Source organism: Magnolia sinica, chromosome 4, assembly GCF_029962835.1.
Source record: "Magnolia sinica isolate HGM2019 chromosome 4, MsV1, whole genome shotgun sequence".
Lineage (NCBI taxonomy): Eukaryota > Viridiplantae > Streptophyta > Magnoliopsida > Magnoliales > Magnoliaceae > Magnolia > Magnolia sinica.
In genome coordinates, this window is record NC_080576.1 from 107,451,625 (window position 1) to 107,467,665 (window position 16,041).

General features: G+C 41.5%; 2 protein-coding genes across 3 annotated transcripts; one reads left to right on the forward strand and one right to left on the reverse strand.

The window, feature by feature from the left end:
- Positions 1-3,100: 3,100 nt before the first annotated feature.
- On the reverse strand, positions 3,101-13,012 carry LOC131243699 (G-type lectin S-receptor-like serine/threonine-protein kinase LECRK2). Of its 2 annotated transcripts, none has more exons than XR_009170175.1 (2): positions 10,564-13,012; positions 3,101-3,133 (listed from the first exon to the last, which is right to left on the reverse strand). XR_009170175.1 is itself a non-coding variant. In XM_058243210.1 (2 exons), exon 1 carries the CDS (start codon positions 12,995-12,997, stop codon positions 10,661-10,663), a length of 2,337 nt encoding a protein of 778 aa, XP_058099193.1. In that variant the 5' UTR covers positions 12,998-13,012; the 3' UTR covers positions 10,226-10,535; positions 10,652-10,660. The 2 variants fall into 2 exon arrangements, 1 of the variants encoding a protein (XP_058099193.1); XM_058243210.1 differs by lacking the exon at positions 3,101-3,133 and adding an exon at positions 10,226-10,535 and having other exon boundaries at positions 10,652-13,012.
- On the forward strand, positions 9,099-9,590 carry LOC131244271 (uncharacterized). The gene has a single exon (XM_058243904.1). The coding sequence runs from the start codon at positions 9,099-9,101 to the stop codon at positions 9,588-9,590; it is 492 nt and encodes a 163-aa protein (XP_058099887.1).
- Positions 13,013-16,041: the final 3,029 nt, after the last annotated feature.

Below are 16,041 nucleotides of genomic sequence, written 5' to 3' on the forward strand. Positions count from 1 at the left end.
TTAAGTAAGTTCAATTAACAGCTATATTTTTAAACATGAGTTCTTATTACTTAACAACTAAAAAAAATTATTTTTGAACTAAAGCCTATTTGTAAAGCAATAAATAAATGTGGAAATAGAAACTAGAGATATTTGCTATAGTAGGACCCCAAATCTCAATGATTCAGACACTGTATGATGGGCTCCACTTCTACAAACTGAAAACAGTCCTGGCATTGCATGATAAATTGTTTGATACATGAAGATGTAAGGGACGAAAAAAAATCAGGCCATTCCAAAACTCATGAGCCACAATATGCTTGTATACCATCCAACACATTCATCGGGCACACACTACCAGGATGAAGGGACATAAAAAATCAGACCATTCCAATACTCAAGTAGGCCCACCACACGAATTTAGAGGTTTTAGGCATGATTTCATGTTGTTCCTACCATGACTTGCTTATGATTTCAAAGAAGCATTTTGGTTTGATGATGATAACCATTCGATATGTGTGTGTATGCATGTCCATCATCGATGTGTCCAAGTTACATAGGCTTTGTCCTCCTCATTCCATCTTTTTTCCAACAATAACAATACCGAAAAATTTAAGGTGCCAAGACTTTGGATAAATGCTATAAAAAAAAAAAAATCAAGAAGCATAAATCAAGTATAAGAGAAGATAAAAAGGCATGTAAAGGAATATGAACCTAAAATCAATCGTGGTGCCTGAGAAAATTACCTCCTGCTGAAGCTTTTCTTTTAAAATTTTAAGATCTTCTGGTTTTATTCCTCGCAAACTGCATGAATTAGTATTCATTTTGGTGGTAACATTAGTAGCAGGAAGTGACCATGAGTAGAGAGCTTGTATGGCAATAGGTTGGCTTTCCATTTCAGGAGAGCCTCTCCTACTGTTGCAGATGATATTATTGCATGGGAAGAAAGAAAGGTAGGAAATAGAGGATAAAAGCAAGGGAGAGAGATTTATGTATGGCGATGGCTGTTGTTGCTTATGGTTTGTTACAAACTTACGATGGATATGGGTATTTATAATAAAAGGTTAATGCTGCTAGATCAATTACTGTGTCCATATTGTATTTGATACACATGCAAGCACACCATCTTGACTGCCTCAATTTCTGGACCCTAACTTAGATGAGGAGTAATAGGTAAAATCAGATCCGTTGGACCTATCTGGCCTTTGTATGATGGGCATTTGTTCGTTGTATGCAGCTCCTTTACACTTTGTAGAACACATGCACGCCACACCATCTAGACTGTCCCAGTTTTTGTAAGGATAGACATATTTTAAACATTGATATGATGGACCATCCACAGTTTCTATCATTATTTTAATGGTTTGGATCACAACTATGTCTAGTAGCACAGAGGATTAACGTCTGACATAGCATTCTCGTTTTCTGGTTTTCTATCATCACAGTGGTGCTTGTGTCACAATAGTAATAGATAGCATATTCAATGAAGGGAAAAGACCCAATCCACCTACATACATTTTGGCACATGTATTGATAATCCGAGCCATTCATTCCTCTTAAGGTCCACCAATCGACCATTAACCAATCATCATCCTGATCAGACAATCCTAGCCACTAACTACAGTTTGGTGATTTTGTACACTACTTTTTCACATGGTTACAATTGTGTGGTCAGTGTAATTTTCAGCCTATGATCCATTCACGTTTGTCCACGATAAACCAACGGTTTGGTTCATCAAACACATGCCATATATGCAGTAAAATGAAAGGAATGGACTGGATCTTCTTAAAAAATCAAGCAAAAAACAGACCTAAAAATCAAAATGCCAAGAACCCTATTCTCAAGATAGAAAATTCAAAGGACCCATCAAATAAATAAATAAATAAAAGAAGAAGAAGAAGAAATCCTATTCATATATTCCAAAGCATAGATATGGATCAAATGGTGGAAAAAAAAATAGAGCAACGTACTGGCACTCTATTGACAACTCTAATGGTTGAGACAACAGCAGCTATGGCTTCTTGATGTATGTCTTCTCGAGCTATGGCTTCCATGGATTAGGCGATCTAGAGAGAGAGAGAGAGGTGTGTTACGACGAGGAGGGCACGGCTGAGCGATCAGCTTACTTCCTCTTACAAGACTTCTTAGACTTTAGCGTGTTCCGGCGAGAAGGACGGCAACTGCCGAGAGATTAGCATCTTCAACTAGCAACAGAAATGAAAGCCAGATCAAGAGAGGCCGGAGTGAAAAATGAAGATTGATAGATGTTGGAGAGAGAGAGAGAGAGAGAGACTTTCGCTCAGTTATTGTAGGGAGGAGAGAAGAGGGGAGAAGGGTTTTGGGAGAAAAGAGGTGGGAGAAGAAGAGGGGCAATGGATTTGGGGATAGGGCACTCATTTTGGAAATGTGGGGGTAGGGGCTTTTTTTTTCGTTTAAAATTAACGGCGGTAGCACGTTTTGTACACTGGTGGCCACATAAAAACGCCCCTGATTTCCATCTACAGTGGCGGTTTGTTGTGGCCACCTGTGATAAAAACACCCCTAATAAATATATTTTTTGTAGTGTTCATAGGCCAATCACTACATCAACGCTTGGTAGTCGCGTTAGAAAGACTTAAGACCTTGGTAGCCAACACTTGGTGTCTCCTACACATTAGATCGAAGAGACTTGAGAAGTTGATAATCAACACTTGAAAGCTTCCTTATCATTTCTCCTCCACATGCATGGAGAGAGATTATATAGACCATTCATAGCATGAATTGCCCAATCATGCTGTTATCACTATAAGAAAATAGGCCTTTAGCCATAATTTTTTAGCCTCAGTTAAAAAAAACTGAGGTTGAATGTGCTTTTTAGCGTCGGTTGCTAAAGAACTGAGGCTAAAAGTTCATGTTTCGCCTCAATTGCTAAGGAACTGAGGCTAAAAGTTCATTTTTCATCTCATTTTTCGTGGGGCACATCGAAATGAGCTTAGCCAAAGGGCTTTTTATAAAATAATTTTTTTTAGAAAAAAAAAGGAGAGAGAGAGAGAGAGGAAGAAGAAGAAGAAGAAGGTTATGGTCATGCGCCAAGGGAAAAAAAAAATTTAGTGAAGCCCAAGGAACAAAATGGCAAAAACGTCACCAACACACAAAATTATATTATTAACCTCACTATATTACTCAACCTAAAATTAAAGAAACTAAAACTAGAAAATACACTTAAAATATTAACAATCACTATATTACTCAAGCTAAAATTAAAGAAACTAAAACTAGAAAGTACACTTAAAATATTAACAAAAAGACTTCTCTAAAGAAGACATACACATCCCCATTATTTAGATGCTTCACCCCCATATTAAGCCTAAGACCCAAAACTTAGTCCCATCTTCTTTTTTTTTTTTCCCAAAAAGAATCTCAAATTTTCATTAACATGGAGAAAAGAGCTTACAAAAACACTGAGCAGAGGCTCATGCCAAAATAAAATCAAAGACCCCCTACTGAACAAGAATACACATTCGGGAGGCCCAACCCAAAGGCCCTCCTATCATATAACAGAGAAAAAAATCAGGAAAAGTTAAGAGATTCGAACCGTCCCTAATCCTGTCTTATCTAGGACCAGCTCCCCTTTGGCGAAGAGAGGGAGGTCGGATGTCGAAATGATGAATCTGGACTGCTGAGAAGAGCTGCCCCATCTAGCTAAGCAGTCCGCAACAGAGTTAATTTCTCTAGGGATATGCTTGATTGAAATAGACAGCGAGGTTCTAAGAGCTTGAAATTGGTTTTACCAATAGAAAGCATTCCAAGGAGGGTTCTCTGCTGAAGATAAAAGGCCAACCACAACCTGGCATTCGCTTTCCACCTCGACGTGGGTGAGGCTCATCTCTTTGCAAAATTTGAGGCCATCGATAACCGCCTTTATCCCCGCTTGAAAACTCGATCCCATACCATAGCCTTTTGAGAAGGCAAACATGAAGGTGCCCTTATCATCTCTACACACACCTCACTCCCAGAAGGGCCTGGATTACCCCTAGAAAAGCCATCCACATTAAGTTTCACCCAGCCCCTAGGAGGTTTGATCCATTTTACCAAGTAGAAAGAGGGCGGGGAAGTTCTCCCTGGGACCAGCCGAAGGTCTGCTACCGCTTCCCTGTCTACTTGGGAAGTACACACTGGAAGGGGAAACGTATTAGATAAGTGAAACAACCAGGACCGGACCTGGTATATGGCGTGGGCGATTCTAGAGCGGGAGTCTTCAAAACGACACTCGTTTCTGGCCTTCCATATTTCCCAGAGGATAAGGCCCGGGGAAAGCCCTCTAAGGACTCCTAAAGTAGAGGTATCCTTGGCAATTGCCCACCATTGGGATGCTCTACCCCTCGCAGATTGGTTCGGAAGGAAAGAATCACCAAAGATGGCTGAGAAATGGGCCCAAATGGCAAGCGCAATCTCTCCCTTGGCAAAGAGGTGGTCGAGGGATTCTTCTTGCCGGCTAATAGACGAGCAACAAACACAGGAGGAGGCCATCTAGATACCTTTCTTCTTCACGTTGATGTCGACTGGGACCGGGCCATTGAGAATCTTCCACGAAAAAATAGCTATTTTGGGAGGGAGATGTGGGTGCCAAGCCCATTTGGCCCAGTTGCGCACCTGGTCTGGGGATCTGATGAGGAGCCACGCCGATCTAGTGGAGAAAATTCTGGACTTTTCCTTGGTCCAAATGACGCTATCAGTCCCATGATTCAGCACCAGCCCTTCCGCTTGCACATGATGCCGAACGAAATCAGGGAGAATATCAGGGAAACAAGTAGAGTGAAGGATGCCTTCAGGGCCTATAACGTCTTTAATCTTCAGATCGAGGGGATGGGGGGAACATTGGTTAGTAGCCAGCCTTTTAAGGGGCCCAGCCCCGTCCAGTTGTCACACCAAAAGCTACCATCACCATCCCCCAGCAGCATACGAGAGTTGCCTTGGACGACGTCTTGGAGTTTCCTGACTTGTTTCCAAGAAGGGGAGTCCGACTGACGCGGGTCGGGGCTATCCTGCATCTGATTCACACCATATTTGGACCTCATAAATCTAGCCCAAATGCTATTTTTGTAGTCGAAAAAGACTATCCAGGCCCTCTTTAGTCTGAGAGCCTCGACGACTTCTCTTAAGTTTCTGATACCCAATCCGCCCTCCTTGGATGGAGCTGAAATTGTCTTCTAGTTAACCCAATGCAGTTTTTTCCTCCCTTCACTCCAACCCCAAAAGAAGTCGGCAAAACCTTTTTCAGAGTTGACAGCGTCTTCCTTGGGACTTCAATCGCTGCTAAGGTATGGACAGGGATACTTGAAAGAACATGCTTGATGAGAGTAATCCTTGCAGCCTGGTTTAGGAATTGGGCTTTCCAACCTGAAATGCGAGCCAGAATTTTGTCCACTAGCGGCTGAAGTGTGGAAGAACTAATTCTACCTTCGGCTAGAGGGACCCCAAGGTAATAGAGAGGGGACACAACCCTCGAGATTCCCGACACCCTTTCGATGCAACGAACCTGCCCTGCTGTCATTTTGGAGGAAACAATCAAGTTACTCTTAGCGGCATTGATTTTGAGGCCTGACACATCCTTGAAAGTATGGACAAAGGACATTAAGTTTCTAACTGATGGGCTGCTCCCATTGATGAAAATGGTCGTGTCGTCTGCAAAAAGAAGGTGGGAGATCGGCATGCTCCCTCTACTTGTTCTGAAGGGTTGGTAGGCATTAGAATTGAATAGATACGATAGGCCCCTGCTGAGGGCTTCCTTGACCAAAATGAAAAGGCTGGGAGAAAGAGGATCTCCCTGGCGAAGCCCTCTTTCCGACTTGAAGAAACCTGAGGTCTCACCATTAAGGAGCACTGAGAACCAGGCCCCTGACCAACATTTTTCAGCCAAAATAATCCAAGACTGACAGAAACCCAACCTATGAAGCACCGCCTTGAGGAAGGACCAATTAACTCTATCGTAGGCCTTTTCTAGATCAATCTTGAAAATGACGTTGCTTCCTCGGACTTTTTTGCCAATGTCACGAAACAGCTCCTGGGCCAAAGATATACTATCTGTAATAGATCTCCCTTTGACAAAAGCCATTTGTTCATCGGAGATTAACATAGGAAGGATGGAGTTCAACCTAGCTGCAATCACCTTGGAAAACACCTTGTATACACAATTACAAAGGCTTATAAGACGAAAATCAGAAAAGGATTTAGGAGCCGATTTTTTTGGGATTAAACATAGCAGGGTAGCTGAGAAAGCTCTTGGAAACGTACCTCCCTGAAAGAGAAATTTGATAGCTCGGTGGAGGTCTTCCCCAACAGTGTCCCAACAGGCCGAAAAGAAGGCAATTGAGAGGTTATCGGGCCCCGGCGTGCCATCTGCTGGCATAGCAGAAACGGCCATCTTCACTTCTTCAAATGACGGCTGCGCCATGAGGAAAGCATTATTTTCTGGGGAGATGAGGGCTGGGATTGAGTTGATGAAGTCACCAATTGGAGTCGTTTCTTCTGTCGTAAAAAGGAGCTTAAAGAAATCAGCCGCTGCACTCTTAATGGACGCTTGGTCATCTGTAACGGTCCCATTTGGCAGCTGAATTTCTCTGATTTGAGCTTTTCTTATGCGGTTCATGGTGGAAGTGTGGAAGAACTTTGAATTTCGGTCCCCTTCTTTGAGCCACCTATTTCTGGATTTCTGTTTCCAGAAAATTTCTTCCAGGTTCTCCAGACGATTAAGGATTTGCTTTTGCGTGTCCAACTTAGTCCCATCTATGATTAGGTGAACCACACGATTGGAAACAATATTATACGGGGTAATGCTCACCCTCCAAACTATCTCGCTTGGTATGGCCCACTTGAGTCAAAGATTGGCTTGATTTTTAGTCCTCATCCTTAAATTTTGATGTGGCATCTAATAGTTTGAGTGGATTTCATATAATCATTGGGGTTTAGGTCATCTTGCTCAGGTAGCTCCTCCCTTCGGTGTTTTTTCAGTTATAGTAGAGGAGCCTCTAGTGTTGGGTTGGGTGCCATTAGGGTGATGGTTGTTGTTAATCTTCTTTTACTATAGGTGGCCCGAGTCCAGTTTTTTTTAGGCTCTTGGGGTCACCCGAAGTACAGTCCTTGTACCCCTTCCTTTATGAAATAAAATTCAATCTACAGTTCAAAAGAAAAAAGAAAAAAACCCCAATGATTGGGTCAAGTAAGATTATACCCAACCCTGAGCCATTTACATTAATGGGTTACATTTCTAGCCTGAGCTCCACCCGTTATCCATTTATCTTAGCCCGAACTCACCTTAATAGCGGGCTGGGCCAACCTATAGGTCGCCCTAACCTATTGCCACCTAGCTAGTTGACCTACTTTGACCCAAAGGAGAGGGTCCTGTGTATCAAAACTTCAGTTTAATTATTGTCAAACCATTGGGTAGGTGATAGCAGCACTAAATTTACGGGGTAGACCACCACGTGTGTTCCTCCTTTTTCTTAAATGGTGGTATCTCATCCACCCTCTATGCTTATATACATTAATCCAAACATTCCAGACCGTCCAAATTGTAGGAACCATCACTGATGGAGACTATGCGAAAAATCATGTCTACGGAGTGATCATAACCTTCCAACTTCCCTGGTAATAATTCAACGACCTCTATAAGATGGTTCAGATTTTCCAATGAGTGCAATCTTGAGGATGTGCTCTCTCGAGATGGATCCGAGGATTTACTAGGGCAAAATCATCTCTCATGAACCGATCACATACAGGCCATGGCACTGTATGTAATCCGTACCATGCAAATGGTACACCCCATCATGATCACTCATTTCCTAAATCGCATTAATCCACTCGTTAGATGTGCCCCATCTGTAGGTTAAGTCATACAACCTTTTGGACATTGATACAAAGCTGTGGCCCATCTGATGAGTGGACTCTGGTGATTTTTTGAGAGGTGAGCTTCATGATAATGGCTACTGTTTTTATCGTACAGATGTACTACACAAGTGGATCGATAGCAGGAAAATCCAGTTTGCATGACCAACTATGGTGCAGTCGCATGTAACCAATTCTCTTTTTATTATGCGACTTATGTCTGCGTTATATTTTTAAAAAAATGTTACGAAACAGTCCAAAACGATCTTCGAATCAAAACTATTACTTTTTTGTCTCAGTGTCCTGTAGCTTAATCGGATGGTGATATGCGCCGCAGCCTCAAGGCCCACTGGCGGACGCGGCATTTGCAGAAAGGAAGATGGAGCTTTCATGTTTGCATTCTCCACAGGATACGGAGTGGGATCCAGTAACTTGGCGGAACTGCAAGTAATTTATGACTGTACGGTAATATGTCTAAAAAGAGGGCTGACCAAAGTAATAATTGAATCAGACTCTAGATTGGTGATTGACCTTCTCACGGGAAAGTCAGGCACTCTTGGGAGATTGGAACCTTGGTTGCCAGATAAACGTCTTTAAGCAGTTGGGCAGCTTTACCTTCAATCACACTCTTCGAGTAGGAAACAGCTGGGCCGACAGCATGGCTTGGGAAGGGAGTGGAATCAGTTGACAACTCTGCATCTTCATATGGCTTTTCTCCCGACGCTGGTGCTAGGTCAGAATTTCCTAGATAAAATGGGTCTAGGGTCTGTCAGGACCGTCTCGTCTAACTCTTAGGCTGGGTTTTTCGATTTCTAGGTATTTTTTGTACATAGGTGGTCGAGTTATGACCCCTTACGATAGGCCTCCCACGATCATTTTTGCAGCTGGGGCTGCCCGAATGGCCTCCATTTCGATGTAGGCTGTATAGCCATTTTGGTTGATATTAATTGAATCTTCCTTCTTAAAAAAAAAAAACCTCAAGGCCCACCTACAATCGACTGTAGAGAGATCATATTACAACATGATTTGCGACGTGATTGATCATGTTAGCCATGAGCATAGGCTTAAGCTGAAGTGTTACGAAACACCATACAAATGCCATGGCTGTCACGAAATCGGTTACGGGTCCAGATATCGATGCATTCCATGCAACTGCTATCTTCATAACGAATAGGATTGCGCGCGGCCCACACCACACATATCCCACCCTATCTTTGAGAAATGTGACTTTCAGTTCTCCACACGTGTGCCAGGCATGCGCGAGAGATATTGCGACGGGTTCGACTACCACCGCACGAAATGCGGGCGCGACCTACACCCATATTGCGCCAGCCTCCCACGTGTGATAGGAGACAACGAAGTGAAGCTAAATCTCCACCACAAGGTCAGGTCCAACTGCCACAAGTGTGGTTGGATGGAGCGTAGAAAGTGGGCCACGTCTTGGTCTTATGTGTCCACGTGCGAAGGGTACTGTTTTCACGTGTCTTGTGTGAAGGACATGCTCGTGGAGAGATGGGAGAAGGGGTATTTCGGTCCGTATGGAGAAGTTGGAGAGAATGGTCTTGCATTGGAGACCAGCGTTCAAAGCCTCCAGCTGACACTTCCAAATAATAACTGTGCAAGTGGGAAATTTAATAAGTATTGGAGGATTTTAAACATAGGCGCCCTCAAGTTCATCATCTCTGTCCTTATTGGAGATCCAACGGCTGTGGTTGCTGGTCTCATCGCATCTGTCATCTCGTCCTGACACGTGTTGTAGTTTGAAGTGGTCACGGTATCTTTGGTTGATTCGCTTAGGAGACAAGTGGGCCAGATTAGTGTCGGCTATAGGATTATAAACTATTGATCGTTCTTCTATTATGTAATATTTTGCTGAATTGAATGGCATATAGTGGATGTATTCATGCACGTCGCGTGTGTGGGCCATTTGATGGAGTGTTTTCAATCGTTAATTGTTTCATGGAGAGGTGGACAGACGAAGAATGGATCTCAAGACAGATGAAACAAAAAAAATAAAAAAATAAAAAAAGAAGAAGAGGGTAATGGCATTTTAGAGAGGAATTATTGGGTTATAGCGGCCCACCTAGCTCTGCGGGCCCAGCCCATTTTGGAGCAGGTTTGAACCTATTAGCTAGGCCCGTGGGCAAGACTTGGGCCAACAGAACCACCAAAGAAGAAAGAAGAACAAACCGATTGATGAACATGTGAGAAAAATATATATATATATATTATTTTTCATTCAAATGTTTTTATTTTTTTTTCGGATTCCTGTATTTATGAACAGAGGAAGCACAAAACGAAGATTTCAGGAGGTCTCCACAAAGACGGGCCTCACCTATCATATTATAAGAAAATCAAAAACATTGAAAAGACTAGTATCATATCTACTAAGCTAGCAGCCTGATTATACAGCCCCGTTTACCATTCTAAAAGAAAGAAAAGCCAGCCTTCAGATACCAAGAGAGCCCTGCCACCAGCTAATTAGCATATCGCTGTGACGAACATAGGTCCAAGCCATAGCTTCAAAATCTATAGCAGTTGTCCTCTAACAGACTAGTATCTGCTTCATTCCAGCTGACAGCATCCACCGACCTTGCAGCAACTCACTCAATCAGGCCGCCCCCACCCATAAAAAAGCTAACACAATATCGACCATATCCGGCTTAACCATCTCAGACAGAAAAGATCTCACCTACACAAAATTATATTATTAACCTCACTATATTACTCAAGCTAAAAATTAAAGAAACTAAAACTAGAAAATACACTTAAAATATTAACAAAAAGACTTCTCTAAAGAAGACATACACATTGAGATCAAGTGGGACGTGGGGGAATTGGTATGTCCATGTTCCCTTCCAACATCCGAATCACGTTCTTCATGGAAGGACGAAGAGCTGGTTCTTCTTGAATACACCATAATCCCACCTTCACCATACTATCCAAAATTCTTGACTCCACTTCATCTTCTTCATCCAATAGCTTATGCAAATCTCCTGCCTCGAAGCATCTGTAAACCCATTCAGTGAGAATAATCTCATCATCCGCAACCTCAAGCTCGAGATTCCTCCTGCAACATATAATTTCCAATAATACGATCCCAAAGCTATAAACATCCGTCTTCACTGATATGGGCATGTTCTTGTGCCATTCGGGTGCCAGGTACCCTCTCGTCCCCCTGATCCCTGTAAGGGTTCTTGTTTGATCTCCCATAAGCAGCTTCGCCAACCCAAAATCAGAGATTTTTGGAGTCCAAGCGTCATCCATGAGGATGTTTTGAGGCTTTATATCACAATGGATGACACGCGGTTCACATTCTTCATGAAGATAGAATATCCCTCTGGCGACATCTAGTGCAATCCTCAATCTTTCATTCCATTGTGGTCGGCTTTGGGCTTTAAATAGCAGGTTTGCAAGCGATCCGTTGCTGATGAATTCGTAAACCAAAAGCCTCACAGAACCCTCGTCACAAAAGCCAAGCAATCGCACCAAGTTCCTATGATGGATTTTCCCTATCACCCTCATCTCAGTACGGAACTCCCTTTCTCCTTCCTCAACCAATTTCTCTAGTTTCTTTACAGCAACCTTCATGTGGCTGTTGTATAAGACTCCTTTATAAACAGTTCCAAAACCACCCCTTCCCACCTCTTCTTTGAAATCATCTGTTGCTTTTACAAGTTCACTGTAAGAAAAAGATCTCAGACCACTTGTCTCAGACAAATCGATATTTCTATGACAAAATCTCTTTCTATACCATTTTGTCCGTTTCTTATAAAGAAGAAAACCGAAAATGGAAAAGGCAATAACTGAACATATACCAACGACTATACCTACCATTCGGATGTTTGGAGAGGTATTTGTCTTTCCAACCACCGATGAGGTATTAGTGTTTGGAACTACCAAAGAGGGACCTCCGCTACCCACCTTGATGAAAGTCGTAGTTGATCCTGATTTGCTTGCTCTCCCATACTTCAATGGAAGCCTAAGTTTCTTGCACGTGCCATTTAGAAACATTGCGGCATCACAATCACAATCGTCCAAACAAACATTTCTGCATTCGTCTTTAGTGATAGGTAAAGTGGTATACGAACTGTCTCCAAACTCCACATCCACCATTGTAGAGATGAAATATTTTAAATTTTCTTTCTTGGCCATGCAACGTTCCATAGTGAAGTTTCTGCTGCAGCCCTCGAACTGGTGATCAGGATCGATGAAATTGTAACCAGGAAGACAAAGGCAATTGGGTTGGTCATCCACCAACCTGCAGTAGCTGTTATATCCGCAGATACCGTTCACTTGACATTTATTTGACAGGGCAGATACTTCAGTCGTCATTGTTGAGATACCGTTCCGTGTGAAGCTGTGGGAATACAAGCGGAAAATCCCATCAACGTCTATGGTCGCACGGTAGATGACAGTTCCGTTGTTAGCAACGGCGCCTCGTGCCAGGAAACTATTATTATATCCAGTATCATTGACTAGGTACATGAAGCCATCTGGGAAGAGATTTAGGCTCACGCGCTCTTTTTGATTAGTCGCTGCTGCCCAATATGCATCGATAGAAGTAGTGTAATTTATCGGGAATAACACCACGTTTCCGTCATCTTGCATGCTCAGCTGAAAGCGTCCAGTCGAATGGTCAGTTTCTGATGCGCTTGAAAACAGTTTATCTCCTGTCGGAAGGAATTGGCCCCCTAAGATGGTGTCAGTTGGACGATCGAAGCTTTGCCAAGGGTTTCCGTAATCGGAATAACAGAGAACCAAGTTTCCTGAATCGAACATCGAAGCTGATGACAAGGAATTATGTTGGTATGGGAATTCACTTGGAAAGAACTTATCTTGGACTCCTGCCGTTCGTAGAGAGAAACCATTCTTCATTAAGACCAATGTGCTGTTTCCGGAAACAGGCGGGTCATCCCGGTTCACGGTCCATACGATTGTCTTGTTTGGACTTGTCTCCAACCATATTCCGACTCTGAAGCCGGCGCCTTCACGGTAGAAACCGAAAGAGAATAGACCAGAAGGTGAGCTCCATGAAGTGGGGTGGGTTGTGGCAGAGATATAAGAATCTATGGTTATGTTTAGATGTTTTGGTTGAGCGGTTGCAGTAGAAAATGTGGAGAGAAAGAGGAGAAAGGCAAGGATGGTAGCCATTGGAGATTATGAAAGAGAGGAAGTTTGTTTTGTTTACTTTTGTACTGCCTTCGCTACGAGTAAGGTGGGGTTTAAACGACCAGATAACCCATGTTTCACGGGAGATTTGATAATCCGGCAGATTATGATTATTCAAACACCACCACACAAACACTATGACCATGGCATATATGGACCTTAATCTAATCCATTCAAATCAAGGATCCCGTATATGACACGTCGTACCCCAATAATTACATTGGATGGATGATTTTATTTGTCAATTGGTGGTTATAAAAAGAAGGGTTAAAATGAAAAGAAAGGCCAATGAGGCAAGCTCAACCGACGTCTATTAATTAGAGGAAGGTCAAGAGTACAGGTCTTGTGATTTTTTCTTTTCAAAAAAGAAAAAAAAAAAATTCTTTGAAAAAGAAAAAGAAAAAAAGAAAAAGAAAAAAAGAAAGAAAGAATCTAACATTTATTTATGCCTTTTTATTAAAAATTAAAATCTGGGTGAGGCTGCAGTTAAAATTTTGTATTTGAGTTTTCCTATTGAAAAGGGAAGGTTTTAGCTAGTGGAGACGAGTGATGTCTCTCTATTGCACAAACAACTATACTGCTGAATGTACATGGATCTGAATGTTATAGTTGAGGTGGAAAAATAGAAAATTAATTACTTAAAGATTAGCTTAAGGCGCGTTACGATGTCGCTATCTTTAAGGCGATATTCGAATCCTACTGGAGATTAAACCAATTTGCAAGAGGGTTACAACAAATCCACCTCTAGGATACAATAAGTCTTTTCTCCAAGATCGGAGAAATGTGGGTTTCGGCTTGCAAAACCGAAAAATTGCACCCCGAACACACTTTTACAGCATACAACCCTGAATCCTGTCCTGTTACAATTTACCCCCAGAAAACTATTTGCAATTTACTGACTGAAAAACTATTTGCAATTTAGCGCATGAAAACTGTAACTTTCCAAAAGCAAAAATGGAGAAAAAGAAGAATACGAAGAGAATATTATTGAAATGGTGAATTCAGATTGACCGAAAGATGAGTTTATATAAAATCACAAGATATGCTAAAGACCCTTTTCATGAAAAGACATCTTCTTCCATGGTGTCTTTTTAATAATGACATCCTTTCATTCCAAATTCAAATGATGATCCCTTTACCATGAGACGTCAACATTCACAAATGAATAGTCACCAACAATCACCAAAGCCACAACATTTTTCCCAAAAATCTTTTTTAAATTAAAATTCTTTTTCTTTCTTATTTTGAAAAAACTCAACAATCCCCCACTATTTTTCAAAATACAGAGGTCAGGGTGTGTAAAGAAAATATACGCATAGGAGAAAGTGTCTTATGAACTTGAACCTTCACTTAGTGTAAACAAATCAAAGTTGAATCAGAATCCTTAGTGATCATGGACTTGAACTAAGTATTCTATATGACACAACTGGACATGTTATATACACATATATTTCAATTATCATGTGTTCTAAAATTATAGCACATTAACGGCCTTGTGCTCTGTCCTAGATTCATGATCGAGTTCATAAGAATAGCCAAAAACTCTCAAACATCAGGAAGCAGCCCCACTTCCAATACTCATATAAGTGAGTCCTTGTGAATGCCCATGTAACTATAGCACTCTTGAAAGAACTCATTAAGAGCAGCAGCTCATTCTTCTTTTTATCATTATAGGTAACTAGTACTATACATACATCTAAGAATGAGACAGATAGAAAATGTACAGTGCTGCTTCAGACACTTCCTGTGAGGTACTTTGCCCATTGAACCTATTAACTTAGGTTGAGTTTTTTGTATCTGGTGTCTGTGAAATCAGCTTAAGTCTCATTCATCTTGATGTTCTACTGACAATATCCCTTACCAGTCCCTTGGTAAATGGGTCTGCTAAATTCTAGATAGATCGTACATACTGTATTGTTATAGCACCGTCACCAAGTAGTTGCCATACAAAACTATGCCTTAGACTGATATGTCTGGATTTTTCATTATAAGTCTTATTATATGCCTTTGATACTGTTGCTTCACTATCATAGTAGATAGAGATTGGTGGTAAAGGCCTTACCAATAATGGTATTTCTAATAATAGGTTTCTTAACCATTCTGCCTCTTTACTACTAGCTGCCAAAGCTATGAATTTAGATTTCATAGTAGAGTGAGATGTGCGAGTTTGCTTCTTGGATCCCCCAGAAATGGCAGCTCCTCCAAGTGAAAAAATTCATCCATTGGTAGACTTAGATTCATTAAAATCAGTGACCCAACTTGCATCACTATACCCTTCAATCACATTACGGTAACCAAAAAAGTATAAACCATAGTTAATAGTTTTTCTAAAGTATCTGACTATTCTAGAGATAGCATTCCAATAATCTAAACTTGGATTACTTGTAAACCTACTTAATTTACCTACTGGAAAAGAAATATAAGATCGAGTAGAAATAATAGCATACATAAGACTGTCAATCACCTTGGAATACTCTAACTGAGATACACTACGACCTTCATTTTTAATTAACTTGATATTAGGATCAAAAGGAGTAGTAACTGGGTTCTTATCATAGTAATCAAACTTTTTAAGTAACTTTTCAATATAATGTGATTGAGATAGAGTTATAACATCATTGTTTCTTAATAGCTTGATACTTAAAATCATATTAGCTTCACCCATATACTTAAAATCACATTATCAGAATCTAGCTCCTGTGCAGGCTCCCTTAGAGCCCAAAGATAATCAGCAAGATGCAGGATCAAAGCCCCAGGCAGCAGTTCCAGTACACCCAGATCCTCTTCCTCCTTCACTCAACCTATTTGGGTCTGCCTCCCTGTTTGGGGATACCCTGCCACACCCAGACAAGTCCAAACCAGCAGATTTGAGGCGTAAGAAGACTGCTAGATCCAGCACTGCTCTCTGCAAGACAGATCGGTATGGTAGGCTCAGAAGCATGAAGCGACGAGGCGAGAAATTCATCAAATCTACCCATGGATAGTATCCTTATTTGGAATGCCCATGGGGTGGGCAATGCTTCCAC